Genomic DNA, 22,071 nt, shown 5'->3' with positions numbered 1-22,071 from the left:
CATGCCTCTGTTGGATGATCCCAGTAAAAGTCTGGGCCGTCTTTAATTCCCTCGTAGAGTGGGAGCAGCCTGACAGCCTTGTCTGTCCGTATTTACTAACTCTGCCCTCCCGCGGCTGGGATGCTGCACCGTGACGGCAGTATTTTGCACCAGCTCTGTGTCAGAGGCTTTGTGTCAGGATCTCCAGATGAGCCGTGCAGGTGCAGAGAATCACGCTGTCTTTAATTTCCAGTGGCGTGCCGAAGCCTTTTCCTTCCTCCTGCGTGCGGGAATCTGCTCTAAAATCAGAGCTTTTTCCCGCTCCAGGGTTGGCCTCAGCACGGGCGGAAAGAACAGTGGATCGGATTGTGCACCCTGGCTGAAGTGGACCCTGAAAAGGACCTCTATGTGAGAAACACTCCGCCAACAGAGGGCCACAAGTGAGGGCTCAACTTTCTCAAGCTCCGCTTTCCCAACGCTAATGTGAAAGGGGAAAAGAGAGACACCTCCTATCAGATGCTCTAACAGCTTGAGAGGTAATGAGAGGACTGGATGAAAAAGCTGCTTTCTGTGCACCAGAGCTCCACTTAGGTCCCCTCACACCCGGAGTGTAACCGAAAGACACACACTCGCAAACACACATTCTCGTATTTCTATCCTTTTGATTCTCACAGCTATAGTGCATTAACCAGCTCCCTACCCATCACCGTCCTGACTAACCTTACCCTAACCGTCTTTTAAATTTGTGGGGACGTTCCTAGCATAATGGATATTTTGGTACTCAATATGTGGCAAGTACAGAATACACACACACACACACACACTCTGAAGATGCACTGTGTGATTTCACATGCTGCTACTGTGAGAATGATTGTAAAATAGCACATGTGCTCAACACATTCCTCTTCTCCATCCTGTTGTCCTATTCTGACTCTTTTAAGCCTCCTTCTAACCTGCCGTGACCAGATTCAGCCTCGCCGGAGCTCCATAAATTTAGGACGTAATTGACTGAACGCAAGAAAGAAAAGAAAAAGTAAATAACTTCTGAGGGGAATTTCATATGAGACTGGGGCTGAGATTTTAAAGCGTCATTTCTTATATCTGCCTATTTGGATGCGGTTTGGTGAAATAAATCAGGCTAATAACGCTGCTGTTGTACAGAAATGAATGAAAGAACTTTAGCACACCGAAGAGCCTTTCTGTGCCAAAAAGCCTACACACGTCTCTCGTGGCCACGTCTGGGGTTTGCCATTCCCGACTTCAGTTGTTCTTCCACCGCCTGAGCTCGAACTCTACTTATTTCCATTTTCTTTCCTTCTTTCCAGAGTTAAAGTCCACTGGCACGGCTCACCACTTCTCCTTTCTGCTGAACTCCACCGACTATCGGATCCTCCGCATGGACGAGGACCACGATCGCATGTATGTGGGCAGCAAAGATTACATCCTCTCGCTGGATCTGAACGACATCAATAAGGATCCGCTCATAGTGAGAAACCTCCCACGCAAACAGCAGTAATTGAGCCCCGCAAACGCGGCACACGTGTCAGCTGCTGTCTCGCTCTCTCCCCGTCAGATCCACTGGCCTGTCGCCTCCCAGAGGAAGACCGAATGCGTCCACTCGGGGAAAGACACCAATGTAAGTATTTGAAGTGGGGGGAAAAAAAGGGTATCGCAAGAATTAGTTGCTCCTATTGTCATTATTTTTGTGGTCTCACAACAGTTCCTGCCAAACAAAACCGTATATCTAGGTCCAGTTTTATGGTAACTGTAAAATAAGATTGCTGAGTCTAGTTGATCACAGTCTCTGTATTATTTTCTCTTGTTTCTCAAGAATTCTCTGTCTTTGAAGGCAGCATGTGCACCACTGATGTCATATCCTGCAGATATGACCCACGGCTTCCTCTGAACTCCACATAAATGAAACCTTCTGCAGCGCAGGTGTTCGTTATCCTGTGTTCCGTTAGTCATGTTGAGTTCCTCTGAACTTGCGGCCGCATCATCATCATCATCATCATCATCATCATCATAGTCCAACGCACTGTTGCAACTGTATTCTAGTGAGACCTTGCAGTGACTTTTGCCAACACGTTTCAACACTTCCATGGAAATGTTCTCTTCCCAATTTAAGATGGGCTTGTGGACACAATATGCTCATCTACTCTTATTGAGGCAAACCCAGATACGCATAGTTTGATTAAAAGGTCCTTGCCGCCTCTGTGGGCTAATCAGCGATGGTTCTGAAATGCAGTCCTGCGTCTTTTGTCTTTGTCTGGGAATTCCAGAGCCGTCTTCCAATCCCGGAGACCAAATGCAGGGCCGACGGGGCACTTAATGCCCTCGCTGATAAAGTTGTCCTCTTTGACCTGCAGCCCGTTTAAACATCATTCAATCTGGTGCAAAACCACTACGGGCACTGGGATCTGGCAGTCAGCGGGGTCATTCTGTAGCCCCGTCCAGGGTGTGACTTACTGTTGGGCTGCCTGATTACTGATTGCACACAGCTGCCACCAATTAAGATCCAACGGGAAGTCGGAAGGCTCAACACGCCGTCCTCAGCGATGCGTTGAAAATATTCCCGACAAAAAAAACCCTGAACTGTTCCTCTGGAAGGACTGAAGTGTGACTATCATCCAGACATGGAAGCACAGCCCCCACGATGAAGGAAAGTCGGCATTGAAATTCATTTCAAACCCTGCTCTTTTTATTCTAGTGACCCCCCACCTCCTCTGCACACACACACACACACACACACACACACACACACACACACACACACACACACACACACACACACACAGGCACAGAGTTAGTGGTGAGTGCTGCGAGGTGCCGTTGATGGCTAATAACCTCGCTCTCCCCTGCTGGTTGGGAGCTCAGGCTGCTGTTTATCCAACTGGAATGTTCATTTATGCGTGTTCAGTGACCCCCCCATCTCGGTGCCTCCGGCTTTGCTCTACTGGCCTCCGTAGGATTTCGCTGCTGTGTGTACGTGCGCGCGTCAGAAATTTCACCGCTGGAACAAGGAAATCGAATTGGCTACCGGGAGACACCCCCGGTAATCTACGGCTTCTCTTTAGGGGATGACAGATGAAGACAATTCCGGAGCAATTCAGAGGGGATGTCGGTTCATGCAGGGGGGGTCAAAGGCAATCATCCCCGCTGCGCTCTGTGTGGGGGAGCACAACTGCCCGTTGAATAATACACACAGGCCCACACGCGTGAGCACACACACCCACACGCAAACACGTCCTCTCAAACCTCTGACTTGTGCATCTGTCGTGTTGCTAAGATCTGCCAGATCTGCCCCCCACCCCCACCCCCCACCAATCTTGCAAATAATCTTTTTTTTGTGCTCTGTACGTCCTTTATTTCTCGCCAGCTGTCACCACGAGCCAACTTGACAGACAAATCGGAACAGATATCACCGGCCTGTGCATTTCTGCAGTTGGAGGGGGGGGGGGGGGTTAGGCAGCTGGTCTAAAAAAAAAAAACAGATTAAAAAGCCCTTTTTTCACCAGTAGCAACTCTTCTGTGTCTGCTCCAGAATGTGTTGAGAGGCACATGGAAAATTTCACGTCCTCTGAAGAGAAAAAAAAAAGGCGTCATTTAAAAAAGAAAAAAGCCCTCTTTGGTTCAAAGCCGTCTTGTTTGGTTTGCCCAAAATGGTTTTTGGCTGTCGCCTTCTCACGGAACACACGCTGCACAGCCCGGATGCGCCGTTGGTTTCGGTCCTCATCTGCACGCTTTTCTGGTGTTTGGGAACCTTTTTTTCTGACACTCTGAGGAGCTGTCAAACACCGCTAAGCCAGCCACCAGTGCTGCATTATACTGTGTATCATCCAGCTCTTTTTCCACTTCCAACATGACGGCGATTGTTTTCTTGCTTCCGAGTGTCTAATCCTGTCGGGTTTTGTCATGCCCTCCCTCAGGGGGAATGCGGAAACTTCATCCGTCTGATCGAGCCGTGGAACCGGACCCACCTGTATGTGTGTGGGACGGGCGCCTACAACCCCATCTGCACCTACGTGGACCGAGGACGCAGGTCACAGGTAACCAAAGATGGGGCTGCGCAGCTGTGGAGACACGGTGACCCTCGCTCTCTTCCTCTTCTCAGGACCAAATCGGCCCCTCCCATCTCAGATTCTCCGCTCGGCTTCGGTTTCGGCTTTCCTCGCCTCTTCCCTTTCGTCAATTCGTGCCGTTTCACGGTCTGATAGCCTCAGTCTGCGCTGACTTCCTCATAGCCCTGGAATTAGTCCTGAAAGGCTTGTAGCAAATACCTAGAAATACCCACCAATGCTCCAACCACCCCGCCCCCCAAAACCCCGTTGTGCACAGCCCTGCCTGTCGCCCGGCCTCCTCTTCCTGAGTGAAAGCCTCTGAAAAGCCATCATTACTGATGGAGCCTCTCATCCATCATCAGCCTTGTAGCTCAGCCCTCCCTCTGCCCCTTCCTCCATCCGTCTCCCTGCCCCGCACAGGCCGCAGCAGCTGCCTGTGTGGGTATCGTCCGCGCACCCTCGTACGCGCTCGCCTGTTTAGTCTCACGGTTGAAATGAAACGGTTCAGATTTCATTTTAAAGGTCGTTCCACCTCTTGTCTTCTGGCTCCCCACCCCCAACTTCACTCTCTAAAGATTTCCTTTCCGCGTAAACAGAAGCCGATTGTTTGGGAATTATTTCGCACCATTTTCCCTCGTCGGCCGTGTCACATTTCCTGTTTGCTTTCCCATCCCTGCGTGGTTTATGCATGACCTGGGCAGCTGTGTTTGCATGACACTGCGTCCCGTCCCACGTTTGCTCAGTGATGAATGTCGCCCACCGGGCTCTCCGCCGCACTTTTCATTCCAACTGTCCGCCTGCAGCGGCTCGTCTCTTCCCCTGCTATTTTTGTCCTCTGTTCAAGTCGTGGTCACATGGTTTAAATTTGCTCTCTTCCCACTGATCAGATTTAATAACGAGATGGCCGACTGTGCCATGTCTCTGTTTTAGGGCTTCCACTATCTGCACGCGTCCCAGTCTGGAGGCAGAACAAGTCGAGCAGCAGACCACAGCGCTACAGAGTCTTTGGAGGCCAAGGTGGGCTGGAGGGAGATTTATTCCGGCTGTTAAGCCTGGTGCCCACCTGGAGTACTTTTTAAATGTCAGTCCGTGTTTTCACAGATCTCGGGACTGCAGACAAAGTTTTTCTTAGAGCATAAAAAAGAGCATTTTTGGCAAACCTAAAAATCACACCAGGAGAAAAAAAAAGAATGCTTTGAAAATGTTTTATTCCCATGCCAGCGGAACATTAAAGGCCCTGTGAACATATTTCACTATCATATAGTCAGAACAGGGTTGTTCTGCTTTTTTTTCCTCCACAGTAAAATATTCCGATATTAAAAAGCTGCTTCCCAAAAAGCAGCGAGGAAAGACGGGACGATTATAAGCCCTCCCGATGGCAGCACTTCGCCCCTGAAAATAATTAGATGCCGTACTTGCCGTGCTGCTTTTTCAATAGGAAAGGATGGTTACGAGCCTCGCCAGCATTTAAGTACCTGACTAAACTTTATGTAGTGTTGAAACAGATGTTCCAGATGTCCTTCTGCACTCTGGAATAATGAATTCCTGTTTGAGCACCTGACATCAGACGCATGCTGGATGAATTCTGGATTGCTCTCAGCAATTTTGCTGCACCACTCACAGATAACTGGCTTTGTGTGCTTTTTGTTCCCCTCAGCAGGGTCACAGCTCGCACCTTGACGCCTTTATCCTTCCCTAAACTGATCAACTTCCGCCCTTCTTAACGTCTTTGCGGGCAGAAATCAAAGCGCCGTCTCCCGCACGCCAAGGCGGCTTAATAAATGAGAAGCCAAATCGCGACAGTCGTTGATGATGGTTTTTGATCTCTGTACCATTTTAGGAATACATTTTCCGACTGGAACCCGGTAAAGTGGATTCCGGGAAGGGAAAATGTCCTTTTGACCCCAAGCTCAACAGCGTCTCTGCTTTGATCAGTAAGTCTTATTTTTTGTAGCGTGTTATGCCGCGAAAATCATTCAACAAAAAGTGCATCTGTGTGTCCTTTTGGGGAATTTTATCCTATTCAGTCTGATTTTCTTCTTTTTATTCCGACTGTTGAAGCATCAGTAAATCCTCTCATTAGTTAAGCAGCTTTTTGGCCATTTTTGGCTGATTATTTCTGCCTCTCAGTCAGTGGAGGGGTTTGGTCCTGTCATGTCAGTGGGTGGTCTCTGCTTGTCAGGTCGGACATCCTTTAGATCCTCGGTGACCTCATGCCCGGTGTGAACACGCGTGCCTGCGAGCGCGCACGTGTGTGGGAGCAATAGACACTGACACCGTGCTCTTTGGCGTCAATTCGGCTCCGTTGACCCGATCAAAACGGTAAAACGCCGCAAAATCAGCTGCAGGTTGACTTACATAATTGACAAAGTGCTCACATTCCACATCGGGGATAAACAGAGGGAGCTGGAATTTCCCCCTGGATTCTCAGCGATGACACATTCAAAACATCCCTAAATTTTCCCAACAGGCGGGATGGTTTGGTGATGACCCGTAACCTCAGAGCCGTAATTCCATCTGTCCGCTCGGATCAGGCTGATGAGTGTGTCATAAATATGACGGTAATTGAATTATGAGGCCAATCGGTTGAATCCAAACATGACATTTGCACTCTGCTCGATGAGAGCCTGAAAGGCTGAAGTATTTCATTCTCCACGCAGAGGATAAACCAACAAACACAGCTGCTGGTCCGGCCACTAATCCGGGTTTTGTCCTCTGGAGGACCCATCCAGACACGTTCCTTTAATTTAACCTGAAACCTTTGCGCCGGGCCGTGACACCGCCGATGTGACAGCCTCGGTTGTTCCCTCTGTGCCTGACAGATGGAGAGCTGTACGCGGGGGTCTACATTGATTTCATGGGGACAGACTCGGCTATCTTCAGAACCCTGGGACAGAAGACGGCCATGAGGACCGACCAGTACAACTCCAGATGGCTGAATGGTAAACTCCCCGCTCACCTTACGCTGATTCAACTTTACCCTCCGAAGTTATCGTAAAGTCTCGCCTTATTTCCCAGCCAGCGCAGGAGTGTGGCGCCCTGGAAGACAGCAGGATGTTGCTGTTGACTCAGAGTAGCCTCTCTAATGAACCGTGATGTTCACGCCTTTCTAAATCCTGACTGGGTGCTCGCGGTTGATGTTGCCAAGTCGATAATGGCCTCCCTCGCCGCCCCCGTCTCCCAGATTTTCCTCTGACCCTGTTGCCCTGACAACAGTCCCCTGGTAATGGCGCGCTGAATCGAGACACCTGAGTCCTGCTAATCAGCCATGTGGAATCTCTCATAGTTCCTTCCCGCCCAATGCAGTTCCTGGTTACCTAATTTCTCCCTCCCCCGTTCTTCTCCCCCCATCTAGTTTGGGTCTGTCCTCATTTGGGACCCTGCACAGTAACAGCAGGGGGTGGGGGTGGGGGGGATGCTCTTTGTTGCAGGCCCAGCGGTGACCCAGTAAGTCAGCCAATGGAACTGCGCCGTGATGCCGTACTGACAGTTGTCTCTGGGAAGAATCGAAGGGGTGGACACTGTCCTGAGCCCCCAGGACTGCCATTATTTATGTCATCGTGCGAGTCATACTCGGCGCACCCCATAGGCTCGTAACCTTAAACCTCCAAGAGTTACAGCGACAAAACATTTGCGTAACTGTGGACTCCTTGTCATCACAGGAAGTTTGTGTTTTACCCCTGAGAGGCCAACATGAGCTAAGAAAAATGACTTCACTCGACTCCATTAAATATAACTCCTTAGTTTTCCTCGTGATATACTGCTCTCAGGTGCAGGACAGAGCCTAATGCTTCATTTTTGTCCAAAAGCTATAGCTTATGTTATAGTCATTTCTCCTCCTGCCATTAATATAAAGTCATTGAGGAGGGGGGGTCGATATCCTTCAAGCCTGGGTTAAATTTAGTCGGAATTAATCAGGTTTCATCCGTTCGAGTTAGACAGATTAAGCAGACATTTTCCATATTTGTAATCTTTATGGAGAAGAATACGCTTCAGGAAAGACTGGAAGGAAAACTTGGAAGAGATCCATTTAATATGTCTTGGCCCGACCGCTGCTTTCTCACATTACTTGAGATTTAGCTGAACTTTTCGAAGGGGCTTTTTTTGGCGGAACGATTACATCCTCCAAAACCTCTCCATTTCTCATTTGACAGACTTGAAGAATCTGCGTAAATGTATATTCTAAAGGATTAAAGGAATGGGAACACAGAATGTATATGACCTTTCTGGAGACCTGTTGGAGATTGTCAATGGGAAAATGTCCATTTTATGTTCTTTTAAATAAGCCCTGTCATTTAAAAAGCAAAAGGAAAAGCTGCTAATGCTCACGCCGCCCCTCTTCTTCACAGATCCCACGTTTGTCCACGCACACCTCATCCCAGACAGCGCTGAAAAGAATGATGACAAACTCTACTTCTTCTTCCGGGAGAAGGCCTCCGAGATGGGCCAGAGTCCCATGACCCAGTCCAGGATAGGGCGGATCTGCCTGGTGAGTTATCACACCAGTCAGCAAAGCTCACGTTGTTCATCCCAGCTCAAAGGGGCAGACGTCCCCATCATGGTTAGTTACAGCCTGTTGCCTGTTGCTAACGCTCTCCAAGAGACCCATAAAGGAAGTTCCCCCGCGATCGTCAGTAAACGCTGGAGTTTAATCCAAACCAGTCACAAACAACAGTCTGCGCCGTTTGCTTGCTGGAAACTATTCTGTTATTGTTGTTTTGAAGCGTTTGAGCTCATCTCTGTGTGCTCATGCACATGCATGCAAACCTTCAACTGTTTACCCTCCACCAAAGCGCTGTGGCCTGTGGTGCTGTTTTCCACTCGAGATGGACAAACAATGGCGCAAGTCTAAAACTTCCCAAACAATCCCGGAGGTTATCGCGCCCCCACCCAGATTATGCTGAAAAGTGTGTTTGTGCTTAAACCCACTTCAGCCAGTCAACTCACAACTATGCTACATGCTAATGCTAAAGCAGTTCACTGTTTAACCCTCACTGTTGAACTGTTTCCATGGTAACATTTAGCCAAATAGCTACTAAAACACAAAGTTCCAGCTAAGGTAATTACTTTTTTCTGAACACATAAATGATGAATGATGCCTAAAGGACTAAAGTAATCCGTGATTGATCTACTTATTTTCCAGTTAAAAATCTCACTACTGTTGCGCTAGAAGTGTGTGTGATGAAAAAGAGTCAGGTTTTATTTTGTAGGTATCACAAAGTCCTTTTTTTTTTTGCAACCCATCCGATTGGTGTTGATATATTTAAGTCAGGGTATAAATGTTTCAACCTCGTAAACTGTTGCAACAACCTATGAATCATTCAAAGTGTGAACAGATGACTCACAAAAACAGGAATTTATTCCATATTTCCAACATAAATATTCCTTCAGGCACCCAGATTTCAAATCTGTCATTAAATCCCTCCAATTTCCAGATGAAAGTCAAAGATGGCTGACAGCAGGCCTCTTTTAAAGTAAATGTTACCATAAATAGAACGGAAATTTCCAAATCTAGCTCTGCAAATCATTTCAGACTCTGTAAAACGTGCTGAGTCGCAGTTCCCCACCTGCTCCCCCAGACTCGAATCCCCACCTTGGGGATTTGCCTGAACTTTGAGCCTCAGCTGAGCGATCTCAGCCCTGAATGCGTCGCACCATAAAGCTCGGATTCACGCTGTCTTCCCGACCGACCGGTTCACCGCTGCATCTTCTCCCGACAGAACGATGACGGCGGACACTGCTGCCTGGTTAACAAATGGAGCACGTTTCTGAAAGCCCGGCTCATCTGCTCGGTGCCGGGGGCCGACGGCATCGAGACGCACTTTGACGAACTACGTGAGTGTGATTTACTGTTTCCCTGTGTGAGCTTCTCCCCCCATCGCTGACCCTGTCGGGACCTCCGCGCTGCTTCCTTTCATCTCCAGATATTCTAAATCCAGCCTCTTCGCCGGGCTGCTGCCTAAACTTTAAATAAATAACCAACGCGGCGCTTTTGCAAGATCGCGTTTCACGTTTCGATGAGCTGGCGGATGGACGGTGAGAGTAAGCCCGGTTTAAAACCCGGCTCTGCGCGTGGAATTCCTGATGCCTGATTCAGCATCAACAACTTGCTTATTTGTGGAGCTCTGACCTCCGTTTTTGCTTTGCATATTTTCCCCGTGATGTTACCCTGTTAAGTCGGCGTGCTGGGATCAGCTCTCCTGGCGCAGACGGGCGGCGTTTACAGCCGCCTGATCGTGCATGTGCAGCACGGAAGCTGCAGCTTTAGATTAAAGCGTCACCAACCTCTACACGGAAAGCTTGACATGTCTGTTGCTTTGAACATGGTTCCTGCGCGTGACGTCCTTGCTGTAAGGCCGCTCTTCCCGAGCATTTTTAGAGGACATGTAGGAAAAAAATGGATAGAAAAGCTTATGTGCGTACGGAGAAACCCGCGTAATGAGCAGCCGGGATCAGTGCGAATCCCCGTGGATCATCCCGAGCCTGTCCATCACTCACATGACTGACGGGATTAGGGAGGGATTTGACCATCCCTGGTTATGAGCAGCCAGCTTTTCACCGCTTTCCATCGGTTTCTGGAGACGGAACCAGGTAAATTGGGACTAAAATGAACCGTTTAATTTTCTAATATAGTCTTATATCGTTAATATAGCCCAAGTGTTCTCAAACCTTAGTGAATGAAGAAATGGGACAGAGTGATTGGACTTGACCTTCAGAGGGAGTTTTGATTTAATTCTGCTGCCATTATCAAATATAATGGACAGCAGAACAGCAGCAAATTAGATGTAAAGTCTTAATAGGCTCATTTCTGCCTCTGGTCGTGAACGGTGTCTCAACTCTGGAGTTTCTCCTAAAAAGAAGACTAATGCTGAAGTTGTGACTGATGATGTCGTCACTAAAATCCAGATTGCTGTTGATTGTAGATTATGTTGGTCATTGGCATCATAACATTTATGTTTTCAATTCACTTTTTTATCTTAACCTGTTTTTAACCTGCTCTTTTGATGATACCCGATTCATCGTGAACCACTTACTCCTGGAGATATGTCATAACTTGAACAGGGCAGAATACTTGGTGGTTAATTAATCCTAAAGGAAATTATTATGTTGCGGAAGAATGACAGAAGGTACATTCAAATAGCAAAATGTAACGTTAATGACCAATTGAAATGACAAAATGTACAGTTAAAGTGGCAGAATGAACATTAAAATCGCGTTTTGAACACACCACGCAGGCTGTACAGCATGTTCAATCACCTGCTGTGGCTAATTTTATAGCCTCTCTTATTCCTGCTTGGCAAATTGCAAATGTATGTTACGCATTAGGAGCACGCTGTTGGCGGCAGAGCCCTCATCTGTCAGCACAGCTGTACTCGCCGTTTCAACAGCGATGTGCACTCACGGTGAGATCATCGTGACTCCCGAGGTGCGGTGCAGCATCCCACAGCTCTGCGGTCGTCCCTGCCGCAGCCACAGACAGCCAGTGGAAATGAGTTCTGTCTCCAGTCGTGCCGGTGCTGGCAGAGGCCTTCGGAGTGGATGTGTGAGGACTCTCAGGGGAGGACGTGGAGTGGGTTCAGATGGTGAGGCAGAGGGCAGCAGCAGAGAGGAGCGCCGGTGCTGTGCCGAGGGAGGGGGGAAGACGGGAGGAGGGAGGAGGGAGGAGGAGATGCAGATGCCAGAAGAAAATGTCTGCAGAGGGAAATGAAATGAGTTCTTTTTACGTTCTCGAGGCATGTTTCTAGTCTTCTTTATTTCATTATCAGGTTCCTCTTCCATCGACTCATAATGGATTTACGTGCAGCTCATTTATGAAATCTTTTTGCATTCTGTCTCTGATGGGATTCTGTGACTGCATTTCAAAAACTGTCTAATCTGGGAGGCAAATCTTGTCCCAGTTCTCTTCCTGGTTTTCCTTCTGTTAATGCACTTCTGTGTTCTGTAGCCTGGAGGCCTGTCAATGATGATGGCTAAGGAAAGGAAAAGGGAGAGGAGAGGAGAGGAGAGGAGAGGAGAGGAGAGGAGAGGAGAGGAGAGGAGAGGAGAGGAGAGGAGAGGAGAGGAGGAGAGGAGAGGAGAGGAGAGGAGAGGAGAGGAGAGGAGAGAGAGGAGAGGAGAGAGGAGAGGAGAGGAGAGGAGAGGAGAGGAGAGGAGAGGAGAGGAGAGAGGAGAGGAGAGGAGAGGAGAGGAGAGGGGAGGGGAGGAGAGGAGAGGAGAGGAGAGGAGAGGAGAGGAGAGGAGAGGAGAGAGGAGAGGAGAGGAGAGGAGAGGAGTATTTGTTGTTCTGTGTTTGCCTTCTCCACGGTCAGAGATGTTTTCCCCGACTTGTTTGAATTCCAGCCTCTGTTGTTGACACAGCCTCAGCACCGGGACACAGTTAAAACCACGTGTTGGACCACTTCACCCCCAGATCGACACGCATGCTGGTGATTTGAAATGTTGTCTTCTGACAAGCTGTTTCTCCTGTTCATCCAGGGGAAATTCGATAGCTTAATCTGAGGAGACGTCTCTAAATTCTTTCAGATGTCCGTCTTGCTGCTGTCGCGCTTTCAGACGTTAAAGCAGCAGACTTATTTCCAGACTCATTATTGTATTTGGAGCCCTGACTGTAGATAATTACTGTCCTTGTCTTTTCAGAACCATTTAAAATAGGATATTTGAGCTGCTTTTGCTTCCCTGCATGCTGTTAGCACAGTAAAGTACAGTCTGCTGTAATGAAGTGTTATTCTTCTCAACCTGCTTCAGACTTTATTTCTATTTTCTTATTGTTTTTTCATGCACTTTTTGCTCATTAAGCCATCAGTAGGTACGGAGGGTCCAGAAACGGCCTCAGCCTGAGTCTGGGTGCATATGGCTCCTATTAAAATCATGTTTCAGCAGAAGACTTTATTTTGCTTCTATTCCCTGCTGAGACTTGGGCACTGTAGCCGAAGCTCTGGATTCAGTTTCTGACTGCGTCTCTGATGACCGCAGTGCAGGGGGAACTCTTGAGCCCTAGATCCAAAGAAACAACCCAAAATTACAGATATTCTCAACTGGAACCAGGTGGAGGGCATCAGCGACATTATTTATCATGAGACGCAGATGCTAATATCACACAATATGAATCAAGTTCTCCGTGGGGCTGATCAGCAATTATTTTATTATGGTAGAACATGATTTGTATGAATAACAATGCCTCCCTCATACTGATTTGGAAATATTTGTATACAGAATGTGATGCGGATTTGTGCTGCTTGGGAATTTTGGCTCCGCACAATTTCCAGATTAAATATTGTAGTCGTCGGTGTACACACGCCCGATGAATAAAATAAACAGTTTTGAGCTGAACTCAGCTTTTGAGTCTGGATCCCACTAAAATACCCTTAAAAATGCGCTCAAATCCTTCGCTTTTTAAGTTGAGTTGGGGCAGATTGTGCTCAGTTGACGTGAGAGGGGACATGTGGGAGGGTCCGGTGTCATTTCGATGCTTTTACTTCAGATTTCACAAATCAGTCATCTGGAACAACCTGTTCACTGCTGTAATGGTTTAAATCACACGGCAGTGAACCTTCATGATGTAACTAGTTCACTCATGGGTTTGTCTCCTCATTACACTGACTGAAAACTCTCTTGTTTTTTAGGGGATGTATATATTCAGCCAACTCAAGACACAAAGAATCCTGTCATCTACGGCGTCTTCTCAGTTTCAGGGTGAGTCACTGACAACTTTCTCCACTTTTCCTGTAGTTGGGAGGAAAGTTGTGCTTCAGAATCCTCCTGCGGTTGATACCCGTTTCCCCCGCAGCCTGTAGGTGTCGGAACTCTCTGATATGGAAATGCCTCATCGGTCTCAGGCTGCCAAGACTAAACAGGGATGCGAACGTTCCAGCTGCCGGGGAAACGCATTTACGAGCGAGTCTGACTGGATCACGAGTCCCTTATAGATCTGATCTGATAGCAGGTTGTCACAGGATAAACAGCATTAGCCTGACGTGTGTGCGGGGAATGCTCACAGTAACAGGAGAGGCATAATAAACACATCCTGATTAATGTATCTGAGAAACAAATACTTAGATTGTTCCAGTCCTCACTTTAGGCTTCAGGCGCATTTCAGTCCAGCTGATAAAAACACATGTGGTGCTAATGATAGAGGCCCATGACAGCTGGTACAAACATAGTGCACCCACCACCCGGCAGCAGGAGCCTGAGCGCTCACAACGTGGGTGTTTGTATGTCATTGTGTCAGACGGTGTCAGACTCTGGCCGAGCCCGTCGGAGAGGGTGTCTTAATAGGTTCCTCGATGTGGCGGGCCGAGTACGTGGGTAGGAAAGGGGATCGTCGCGACGCGCCCAGAGTCAGTGGTCTAGGGCAGCGGATTCATCAGCGGACTCGGACGCCTGTGAGTTTAGTTTATCCTCTGCTTTCTATACAGAGCTGTGTTTAAAGGCTCAGCGGTGTGCGTCTACTCCATGGCTGACATTCGTATGGTCTTTAACGGTCCTTTTGCTCACAAAGAGGGGCCCAACTATCAGTGGGTGGCATACACTGGGAAGATCCCCTACCCACGACCTGGCACTGTAAGTAAAAAAGGTTTAAACCCATGTTTAGAATCCAAACAGAGTCATAATTGCAACTTTGACCCCTTTCTCTTTTTTTAAATAGTGTCCTGGGGGCACTTTCACCCCAAACATGAAATCCACAAAGGATTATCCAGACGAGGTTATCAACTTCATGAGAAACCACCCAACCATGTATAATGTGGTTTACCCAGTCCACAAGCGCCCCCTAGTGGTCAGGACCAACGTAGACTATGAGTTCACCACCATCGCGGTGGACCAGGTTACAGCTGCTGACGGGAGCTATGAGGTGCTCTTCCTGGGCACAGGTTAGTGATGGATCAGTGTTGTCATATCTTTTATTATTCAAGCTATTATCAAATATTCATCCTCTCACCTTGCTCTTGTCCAGTTGGATAACTTTAAATTTCCTGGAACAAACTGCTGACGATCGTTTCGCTCTTGGGTTTCTTAGATCGGGGGACGGTCCAGAAAGTTATTGTCCTGCCCAGAGACGACTTGCAGACAGAGGAGCTGGTGTTGGAGGAAGTGGAAGTTTTCAAGGTCTGACCCCTGCTCCGCCTCTCATTGCTCCTCTTAAGTGGTGCAGATGATGAAAATAACACAGAATCTGTCACCGTTCCTCTGCAGGTTCCCACACCCATCACCACCATGAAGATCTCATCCAAACGGGTGTGTTAGAATTAATGTGGCTACACTTTGTCTCTACCTGTGGCATTAACGCCCGTGTCATCCAAACAGTTCTAAATCCTGTTTGCGATCATTTTATAAAACTACAGTGTTAAAATAAATGATGAGTGGTGGTCAGTAATGTTTCATTGACTGTTTTTTTTTAAATTCTGTTCATCCTAATAGCAACAACTGTACGTCGGGTCAGTCCTGGGCGTGACCCACCTGGCTCTCCATCGCTGTGACGTGTACGGAGAGGCCTGTGCCGACTGCTGTCTGGCCAGAGATCCATACTGTGCCTGGGATGGCAAATCCTGTTCCAGATATTCCAACTCCCAAAAGAGGTCAGGATTTAAATAACGCAGACAAAAGTGTCGTTCTTTATCTGTCTGCGAAGGGGAGGGCCTCTCTTACGTTTCTATTTGTTGATCTGCCGATCTAGACGGAGTCGACGGCAGGATGTGAAGTACGGCAACCCGATCCGACAGTGCAGAGGTTACAATTCCAACAGTGAGTACATTCTCTCACATAATAGCCTTTACGATTTAATAATTCAGTGTTTTATTCTGAAAGAGATCAAGTGTTTTCTGTATTTGTGTGCGCGCCTTGAGCAGATGTTTGCTATTCTGTGCGCTGTAGGTAACAAGAATACTCTGGAGACGGTTCAGTACGGGGTAGAGGGCAGCACCACGTTCCTGGAGTGCCAGGCGAGGTCTCCTCACATGTCACTGAAGTGGCACCTACAGAAGGAAAACAGCGACAGGAGGAAGGAGGTGAGCAAGGACCTCGTTTCAAAAGAGGGCCGTGTTCAGGGTGAATGATGGCTGAATCTGGCTTGTGAATCTGACCTCTGCTGTTCCCGCCGCCTAGATCCGCTCCGAGGGCCGCGTCCTGAAGACAGAACACGGTCTGCTCATCCGCTCGCTGCAGCCGTCTGATGGCGGCATCTACCAGTGCACGTCCACCGAGAAAAACTTCAAACACACGCTCGTCAAACTCCAGCTGGTGGTCCTCTCCAGTCGCACGGTCAACAACGTGCTGGTGGAGACCGGCAGCCCGGCTCTGCCCCCCCTGCAGTCCAGCCCCTGGACTCCAAACGCTGGTCAATACAAGGACCTGCTCACCATCTTAAGCCAGCCGGAAATGGGCTTGATCAACCAGTACTGCCAGGATTACTGGCAGCTCGGCGAGGGCGGCCTCGGCGACGGCAAGGCCAAAAGCCTGAAGGAGCTGAAAGAGCAGAAGAAGCCGCGCAACCGTCGGCATCACGACGAGGAGACGACTCCGGCCGAGACATGAGGGACTGGAATCACGCACCAAAACAACCTCCCACGACTCTGCCTGTCCACTCCTACACACTGCAAGGCTCAGTGACTCCAGTTCAGAAACGCGACTGATACCGCAAATAAACACCGCAGTTCGTCTGTACCCATTGGGGGGGGGGGTGGGGAAACAACACAATATTTATTGTAGGCTGTAAAAAGTAATTCTTTGTACCAATGTAGAAAAGCTGTTCTTTTGTGAATAGATAAACCTGTGAAAATATTGTCGTTCTTATAATATTATTGTTAGTGTTTATTACGATGTGGAATTATGTTGAGAGGATCTTTATGTTTGGTGTTTTTAAGAACCAGCGACAGTAGCCCAGGACGCTGGGAGCATCCACAGAGGAGCGCGAGCATGTTGGGTCACATGACTGCGGGCCGGGTCGAAGCTGGACCGAGCTCGCGTCTCGGGCCTGGATCACCAGAGCTCAGACTGTTTTTACCGCCAGGCTGACCAGTGCATTTCTCGGGACATACTGCGTAAGGATGACAGGAAATGCTCACAGACTGTTGCTATGGCAACGTGCCGGTAGCGACTACAGAATTCTTCCAACGCGCTCCCAAGTGTTTCGTGAATACCACATTTTAGTGTCGCATCCTTACGTGATCTGTGATAAGCTGGGTTTTGTTTTTTTTTGTCTTTTGTCTTTTTCACACAAAATCTGGAAAAGAATAAAAAAAACAACAACATTGCCTTTGTCTTTTCTCGCCAGAGAAAAGAGTTTCCATTAGGCAGCTAAATGTGAGTCTGTGACCGTTTGTGACAAATATAAACTATTAAGACAAAGCACCTTCTGTTGCCAAACTGGTATTCTGGCTGTGAACACGCCACATTTGTTCCGTACCATTTGCAATACAGTGTTTCAACACGTGGAGGCGGAGCTTAAAGCTCAGACCGGCGTGTTTTGGGAATTTGAATTCCTGCATCTCCACAGCAAAAGAACGTCTCGCGAATGTCCACTAATCACATCTTAAATCACCGCAGTGAACATTACGCGCTGATTTGCTGTGACCACATTGGTGCTACATGAACGCAGCTCCTTTTGTTTTTTTTCTCCTTGTTTTTTAATTTTTTGTGTCCGTCCAGCGCGGTGCCATCCTGCAGTCACATGCACCACAGACTAAAACCATTTCTACTCATTAACTTCTTTTAAAATAAAGTTACAACCACTAAAATCACCAGACCTGAAGAGAGATAAGTGCTGGACTCTTCAGAAGGTGACTTTTGCATGGCATGTACAGTGTATTTATACGGTATTTGTCTGTGGATGTCAGTTTGTGTCTTTTTTTTCTTTTCAATATTGAAATGCTACATGTGTGAGAAAGACGTGCTCTAAAACTCTATTTGTTTTACGACTGACAAATGTAAAAGGTCAGCAAAGGTCACGCCTCTATTCGTTCTCTCCTTTTTTCTGAAAACATTGACAGCTTTTTTTTTTGTTGTTGAATATATTTCAAAGGCGTTCATTTATTTTGTCCATCTGGCAAAATGTAGGTCATGATGATACAGTATATGTATGATATAAAGCACAGTTTATGTTATTGCAATGATTTGTAAAAAAAAAAAAAAAAAATTACCATCCATTTCTTCCCCATCATTGTTGCTGACTAATAAATTAAAGCTCTATATTTTATAATAACAAGAGTTTTCTTTCCTGGTTATTTAAAACTAACCAAGCCCCACTAGAACAGAATAAATTCAAGAGCTCTGAAACATGAACTTTACTTATAGCAGTGGAAACAAATGCAAATAAACGCTGCGGGGACAGGATGAGGTTCTCTCTCTCACACACACCCACACACACACATTTCACATGCATGCATGCATGTCATTGGAAGCGAGAAGATTAGGATCCATAACCAGTTTGAGATTGGGGTCAATGAGATCTGTCAGGTGAGAACCCAAAGCTCTTTAAGTGTTTCACAGCTCTCCCTACGGGCTCGGCGGTGGGTTCTGTTTGTGTTTTTCAGCCAGACTTCTGCTCTGGTTACTGGGTGAGTTTACAGTTTCGGCCAAAAGCCTGGAACCTTTCCCAGAAACACACTGGAGTCCTCCCGAGTGGACGGCGCTCCGCTCAAACGCTCCCTCATCTCTTAAAGCTAGCTCAGAGCGGCGCGGATAGATTAGCAGTTGAGCCGATGTCCATCTTCCGCTGAGCACAGCAAAGTCCCCCCTAAAGGTTGGATCACTCCTCTGGTGTGTGTCTGCTTCTCCTCACACCTTTCACCCTTGGCCTGTCCTTGCGCTCCATTGGCTCCTTTGGGTCAGGCGGGTAGGGGATGCCCCAAATCCCCCCCTAAGACAGGAAAAGACTCAAACACTGCCCAGTGTTTTCTGTAAGCGGGTGATAATCAGCTGCACAGCTGACGGCACCGTTTGGAAACGACAGCGACCACCTGTAGGACCCGCATCCATTTTCTTTTGCCCCCCCACTGACGCTTGGCTTTTGAGCAGAAGGGCCCGAACCCAGGAGAGGCAGGATGGGGGCTGGAGCGAGCGCAGAGGAAAAACGCTCCAGAGAGCTGGAGAAGAAGCTGAAGGAGGACGCCGATAAGGATGCCAGGACTGTCAAGCTGCTGCTGCTGGGTAACAAAAAGAAGTTAGATCATTAGAAGGAAACGGCATCACCATGGTTACACACATCTGAGGGGCCTCATCCAGGGAAGTTAGCCTCATTGTCTGGTTCATTATTCAGGCTCATGTCAAAAGTTTGTGTTAACGTTTCATGGAACTTATTTTATAGCTTTAAAGTTAGAAATGATCTTATTGGCTCAACTTTATTCCCGGATGGGGTCAAAACTAAATGACATATCTGTAGATTCCCATGATCAAATGTGCAGCATTTGGATTGTTCTGAAGTAACTAAAGGTTAGCTGTGTGAATAACCTGAATAACCTGTGTGACTGAAGTGCTGAGACACTTTGATAATCCCATCAATCCGTCCCTAATCCTAAAACACAAAGGAATAATGCTGAAGGACAAAGACACCCTCCCACGCAGCTTCTGCTGCTGGGGCAGCCCATCCAGGGAGATGAGGAGCCGTTTCTCTTATGGCTTTTATTGATTTTGAAAACAAAAATGTTGAGGTCCAACAATCTTGTAATAAAAATCACTTTGGAGGATAATGTCTGGATGTCTGTCAGACTCAGTTTTGACATCTTATTATTACTATTTAGGTCATTTACCTGGAGATTTTCCCCCTGACTCAGAACAAGATTAAGAGTTCACCTGTTAAGCCCGGGTCTTTATTTATTACTTTAATAAAAGACTGCATTTTGAATGCTCATTGCAATGACATGAACTGAATTTGTCCTCTTTCATGAAGGTGCTGGAGAATCTGGAAAGAGCACTATTGTCAAACAGATGAAGTAAGATCACTTAACCAGCCCCCAGCAAAGTCTAATGTCATCCTTATGGGCTGCAAATGAACTATTAATAACGTGTTTCCCTCTTCCAGAATTATCCACCAAGATGGTTACTCGCTTGAGGAATGCTTGGAGTTCATCACCATCATCTACAGCAACACGCTGCAGTCCATGATGGCCATCGTCAAGGCCATGAGCACGATGAACATCGGCTTCGGCCACGCTGACCAGCAGGTGGAGGCGGCTTAAAAACACCCCCCTCTGGCTGTCTTCAGTGTTAAATGCTTTTCTAACAGGTTTATGACACGTTCCTACAGGACGACGCCAGGAAGCTCATGCATCTTGCAGACACCATCGAGGAGGGCACCATGCCTAAAGAGCTGTCAGACATCATCCTGCGCCTGTGGAAGGACTCGGGCATCCAGGCGTGCTTCGACAGGGCCTCCGAGTACCAACTCAATGACTCCGCTGGATAGTGAGAGATGACCCATCACAAGTTCTCGCCGTCCTTCAGATCACCATAAATATCGGCATTGCTCCCCTCCACAGTTACCTGAATGACCTGGAGCGGCTGATCCAGCCCGGCTACGTGCCCACTGAGCAGGACGTGTTGCGATCCAGGGTAAAGACCACCGGCATCATTGAGACCCAGTTTTCCTTTAAAGACCTCAACTTCAGGTGAACCGGGAGTGCATCGAATCATCGGGGGGGGGGGGGGGGGGGGTTATGTGCTACAATCGAAACAATGAAACAACTGTTTCCCTGCAGAATGTTTGATGTAGGTGGCCAGAGGTCAGAGAGGAAGAAGTGGATCCACTGTTTCGAGGGTGTGACCTGCATCATCTTCATCGCCGCTCTGAGCGCCTACGACATGGTGCTGGTGGAGGACGACGAAGTGGTAGGGAACCGGTTGGAATTCACTCCACCTTGGCCTTTTTTGGTTGATTTATTGACACACACACCCGCACCCCAAAAAAACCCTTCTGATCTCGCTCAGAACCGGATGCACGAAAGTCTGCACTTGTTCAACAGCATCTGCAACCACCGCTACTTCGCCGCCACCTCCATTGTACTCTTCCTCAACAAGAAGGACGTGTTCGTGGAGAAAATCAAGAAAGCCCACCTCAACATGTGCTTCCCCGAATACGACGGTGAGGTCGCCCTCGCGGCCGCAGAGCGCAGCGCGTTTAACGGCCATTTCAACGCCTCTTTGCAATGATCTCCTCCAGGCCCCAACACTTACGAGGACGCCGGAAACTACATCAAATTACAGTTCTTGGACCTGAACCTGCGCCGAGACATCAAGGAGATCTACTCCCACATGACCTGCGCCACAGACACAGAAAACGTCAAGTTCGTGTTTGATGCCGTGACCGACATCATCATCAAAGAGAACCTCAAAGACTGCGGTCTCTTCTAAGAGTGGGTGAGTCCACGTTCGCACTGTCGCCATGACAATGTCAGAACAGCGCCTGACTTTACTTTACCCCACAGGATGACGTCACAATCCACAACCCCCATCCCCCACCCACCCAAATGTTGGATTGATGGTGGTGGCGCCCCTGATGGTGAACGAGAAAACTAAAGTTAAAATTCTTTCTTTCAACGTACTTCGTAGCTTTGTCCAAAGACTTTGGGCCCACAGAGAGCAGAAGCCCGCTTGCAGAAGCCAGAGTTTAATTTTAGTTCACTTTGGTCTCAAACTCAACTTTCAAAGAGAGTCTGTAGCTGAGAAACGCTGACATTCCTTAGATGTTGAGCTTAAGCGCCTCCACAAGGTCAAACATCTGGGGAAGAGGGCCTCTCCAAACCTGCAGTTGCACTTCGACTCTTAGGTTTAGGGTCTAATTCTCTCTAGAAACGGCTGTTAAATACAGACGCTCTGCAGAGCAGCCGGGAGCAATAAAGAGGGAACAAATATTTACGCTGGTTTGCAATAGTTGTAAAGGGCAAATGTATATAATTACAGTGTTTTGTGCGTGCTGCGGCATCAAGTGGATGTATGACAATGTCGAGTGACGGATGCAATGTAAACCGCCCCGTGAGGGATGGAAGTGACCGTTTACCAACACTATTAAAGCTTCTGTAGAAAAAGACATGTGTTCGTTCAT

The 22,071-nt window shown here is 47.9% G+C and overlaps 2 protein-coding genes across 5 annotated transcripts in view; both read left to right on the top strand.

Moving 5' to 3' along the window:
• The window catches only part of sema3fa (sema domain, immunoglobulin domain (Ig), short basic domain, secreted, (semaphorin) 3Fa), a 36,431-nt gene extending 18,194 nt beyond the window's left edge, over positions 1-18,237 (top strand). For 3 of the 4 annotated variants that reach the window (XM_057030148.1, XM_057030149.1, XM_057030150.1), the window contains exons 3-19: positions 1,305-1,465; positions 1,553-1,615; positions 3,909-4,028; positions 4,971-5,057; positions 5,881-5,974; positions 6,863-6,982; positions 8,390-8,529; positions 9,761-9,875; positions 13,664-13,733; positions 14,456-14,600; positions 14,686-14,908; positions 15,055-15,143; positions 15,231-15,272; positions 15,456-15,613; positions 15,712-15,779; positions 15,909-16,042; positions 16,140-18,237. In XM_057030148.1, the coding sequence (XP_056886128.1) occupies positions 1,305-1,465; positions 1,553-1,615; positions 3,909-4,028; positions 4,971-5,057; positions 5,881-5,974; positions 6,863-6,982; positions 8,390-8,529; positions 9,761-9,875; positions 13,664-13,733; positions 14,456-14,600; positions 14,686-14,908; positions 15,055-15,143; positions 15,231-15,272; positions 15,456-15,613; positions 15,712-15,779; positions 15,909-16,042; positions 16,140-16,568 (2,258 nt within the window). In that variant the 3' untranslated portion in view covers positions 16,569-18,237. The remainder of the gene's footprint in view (positions 1-1,304; positions 1,466-1,552; positions 1,616-3,908; positions 4,029-4,970; positions 5,058-5,880; positions 5,975-6,862; positions 6,983-8,389; positions 8,530-9,760; positions 9,876-13,663; positions 13,734-14,455; positions 14,601-14,685; positions 14,909-15,054; positions 15,144-15,230; positions 15,273-15,455; positions 15,614-15,711; positions 15,780-15,908; positions 16,043-16,139) is intronic. The other variant, XM_057030151.1, reaches the window with a different exon arrangement.
• A 385-nt stretch (positions 18,238-18,622) lies between these two features.
• Positions 18,623-22,056, top strand: gnat1 (guanine nucleotide binding protein (G protein), alpha transducing activity polypeptide 1). Its single transcript, XM_057030163.1, has 9 exons — positions 18,623-19,181; positions 19,921-19,963; positions 20,053-20,194; positions 20,278-20,435; positions 20,510-20,638; positions 20,729-20,858; positions 20,958-21,111; positions 21,190-21,386; positions 21,455-22,056. Exons 1-8 carry the CDS (start codon positions 19,076-19,078, stop codon positions 21,378-21,380), a joined length of 1,053 nt encoding a protein of 350 aa, XP_056886143.1. The 5' UTR covers positions 18,623-19,075; the 3' UTR covers positions 21,381-21,386; positions 21,455-22,056.
• Positions 22,057-22,071: the final 15 nt, after the last annotated feature.

The sequence above is a fragment of the Takifugu flavidus genome, chromosome 4 (genome assembly GCF_003711565.1).
Source record: "Takifugu flavidus isolate HTHZ2018 chromosome 4, ASM371156v2, whole genome shotgun sequence".
Classification (NCBI taxonomy): domain Eukaryota; kingdom Metazoa; phylum Chordata; class Actinopteri; order Tetraodontiformes; family Tetraodontidae; genus Takifugu; species Takifugu flavidus.
Note: the sequence above shows the minus strand (reverse complement) of the source record. Positions and strands in the feature narration are given on the sequence as shown.

Excerpts from the sequence above, each read along its gene's own strand:
- gnat1 (XM_057030163.1), top strand. The coding sequence starts at position 19,076 with ATGGGGGCTGGAGCGAGCGCAGAGGAAAAACGCTCCAGAGAGCTGGAG. Across the intron at positions 20,859-20,957 it reads TGGTGGAGGACGACGAAGTG|AACCGGATGCACGAAAGTCT; the intron begins GTAGGGAACCGG and ends GATCTCGCTCAG. Across the intron at positions 21,112-21,189 it reads GTGCTTCCCCGAATACGACG|GCCCCAACACTTACGAGGAC; the intron begins GTGAGGTCGCCC and ends GATCTCCTCCAG.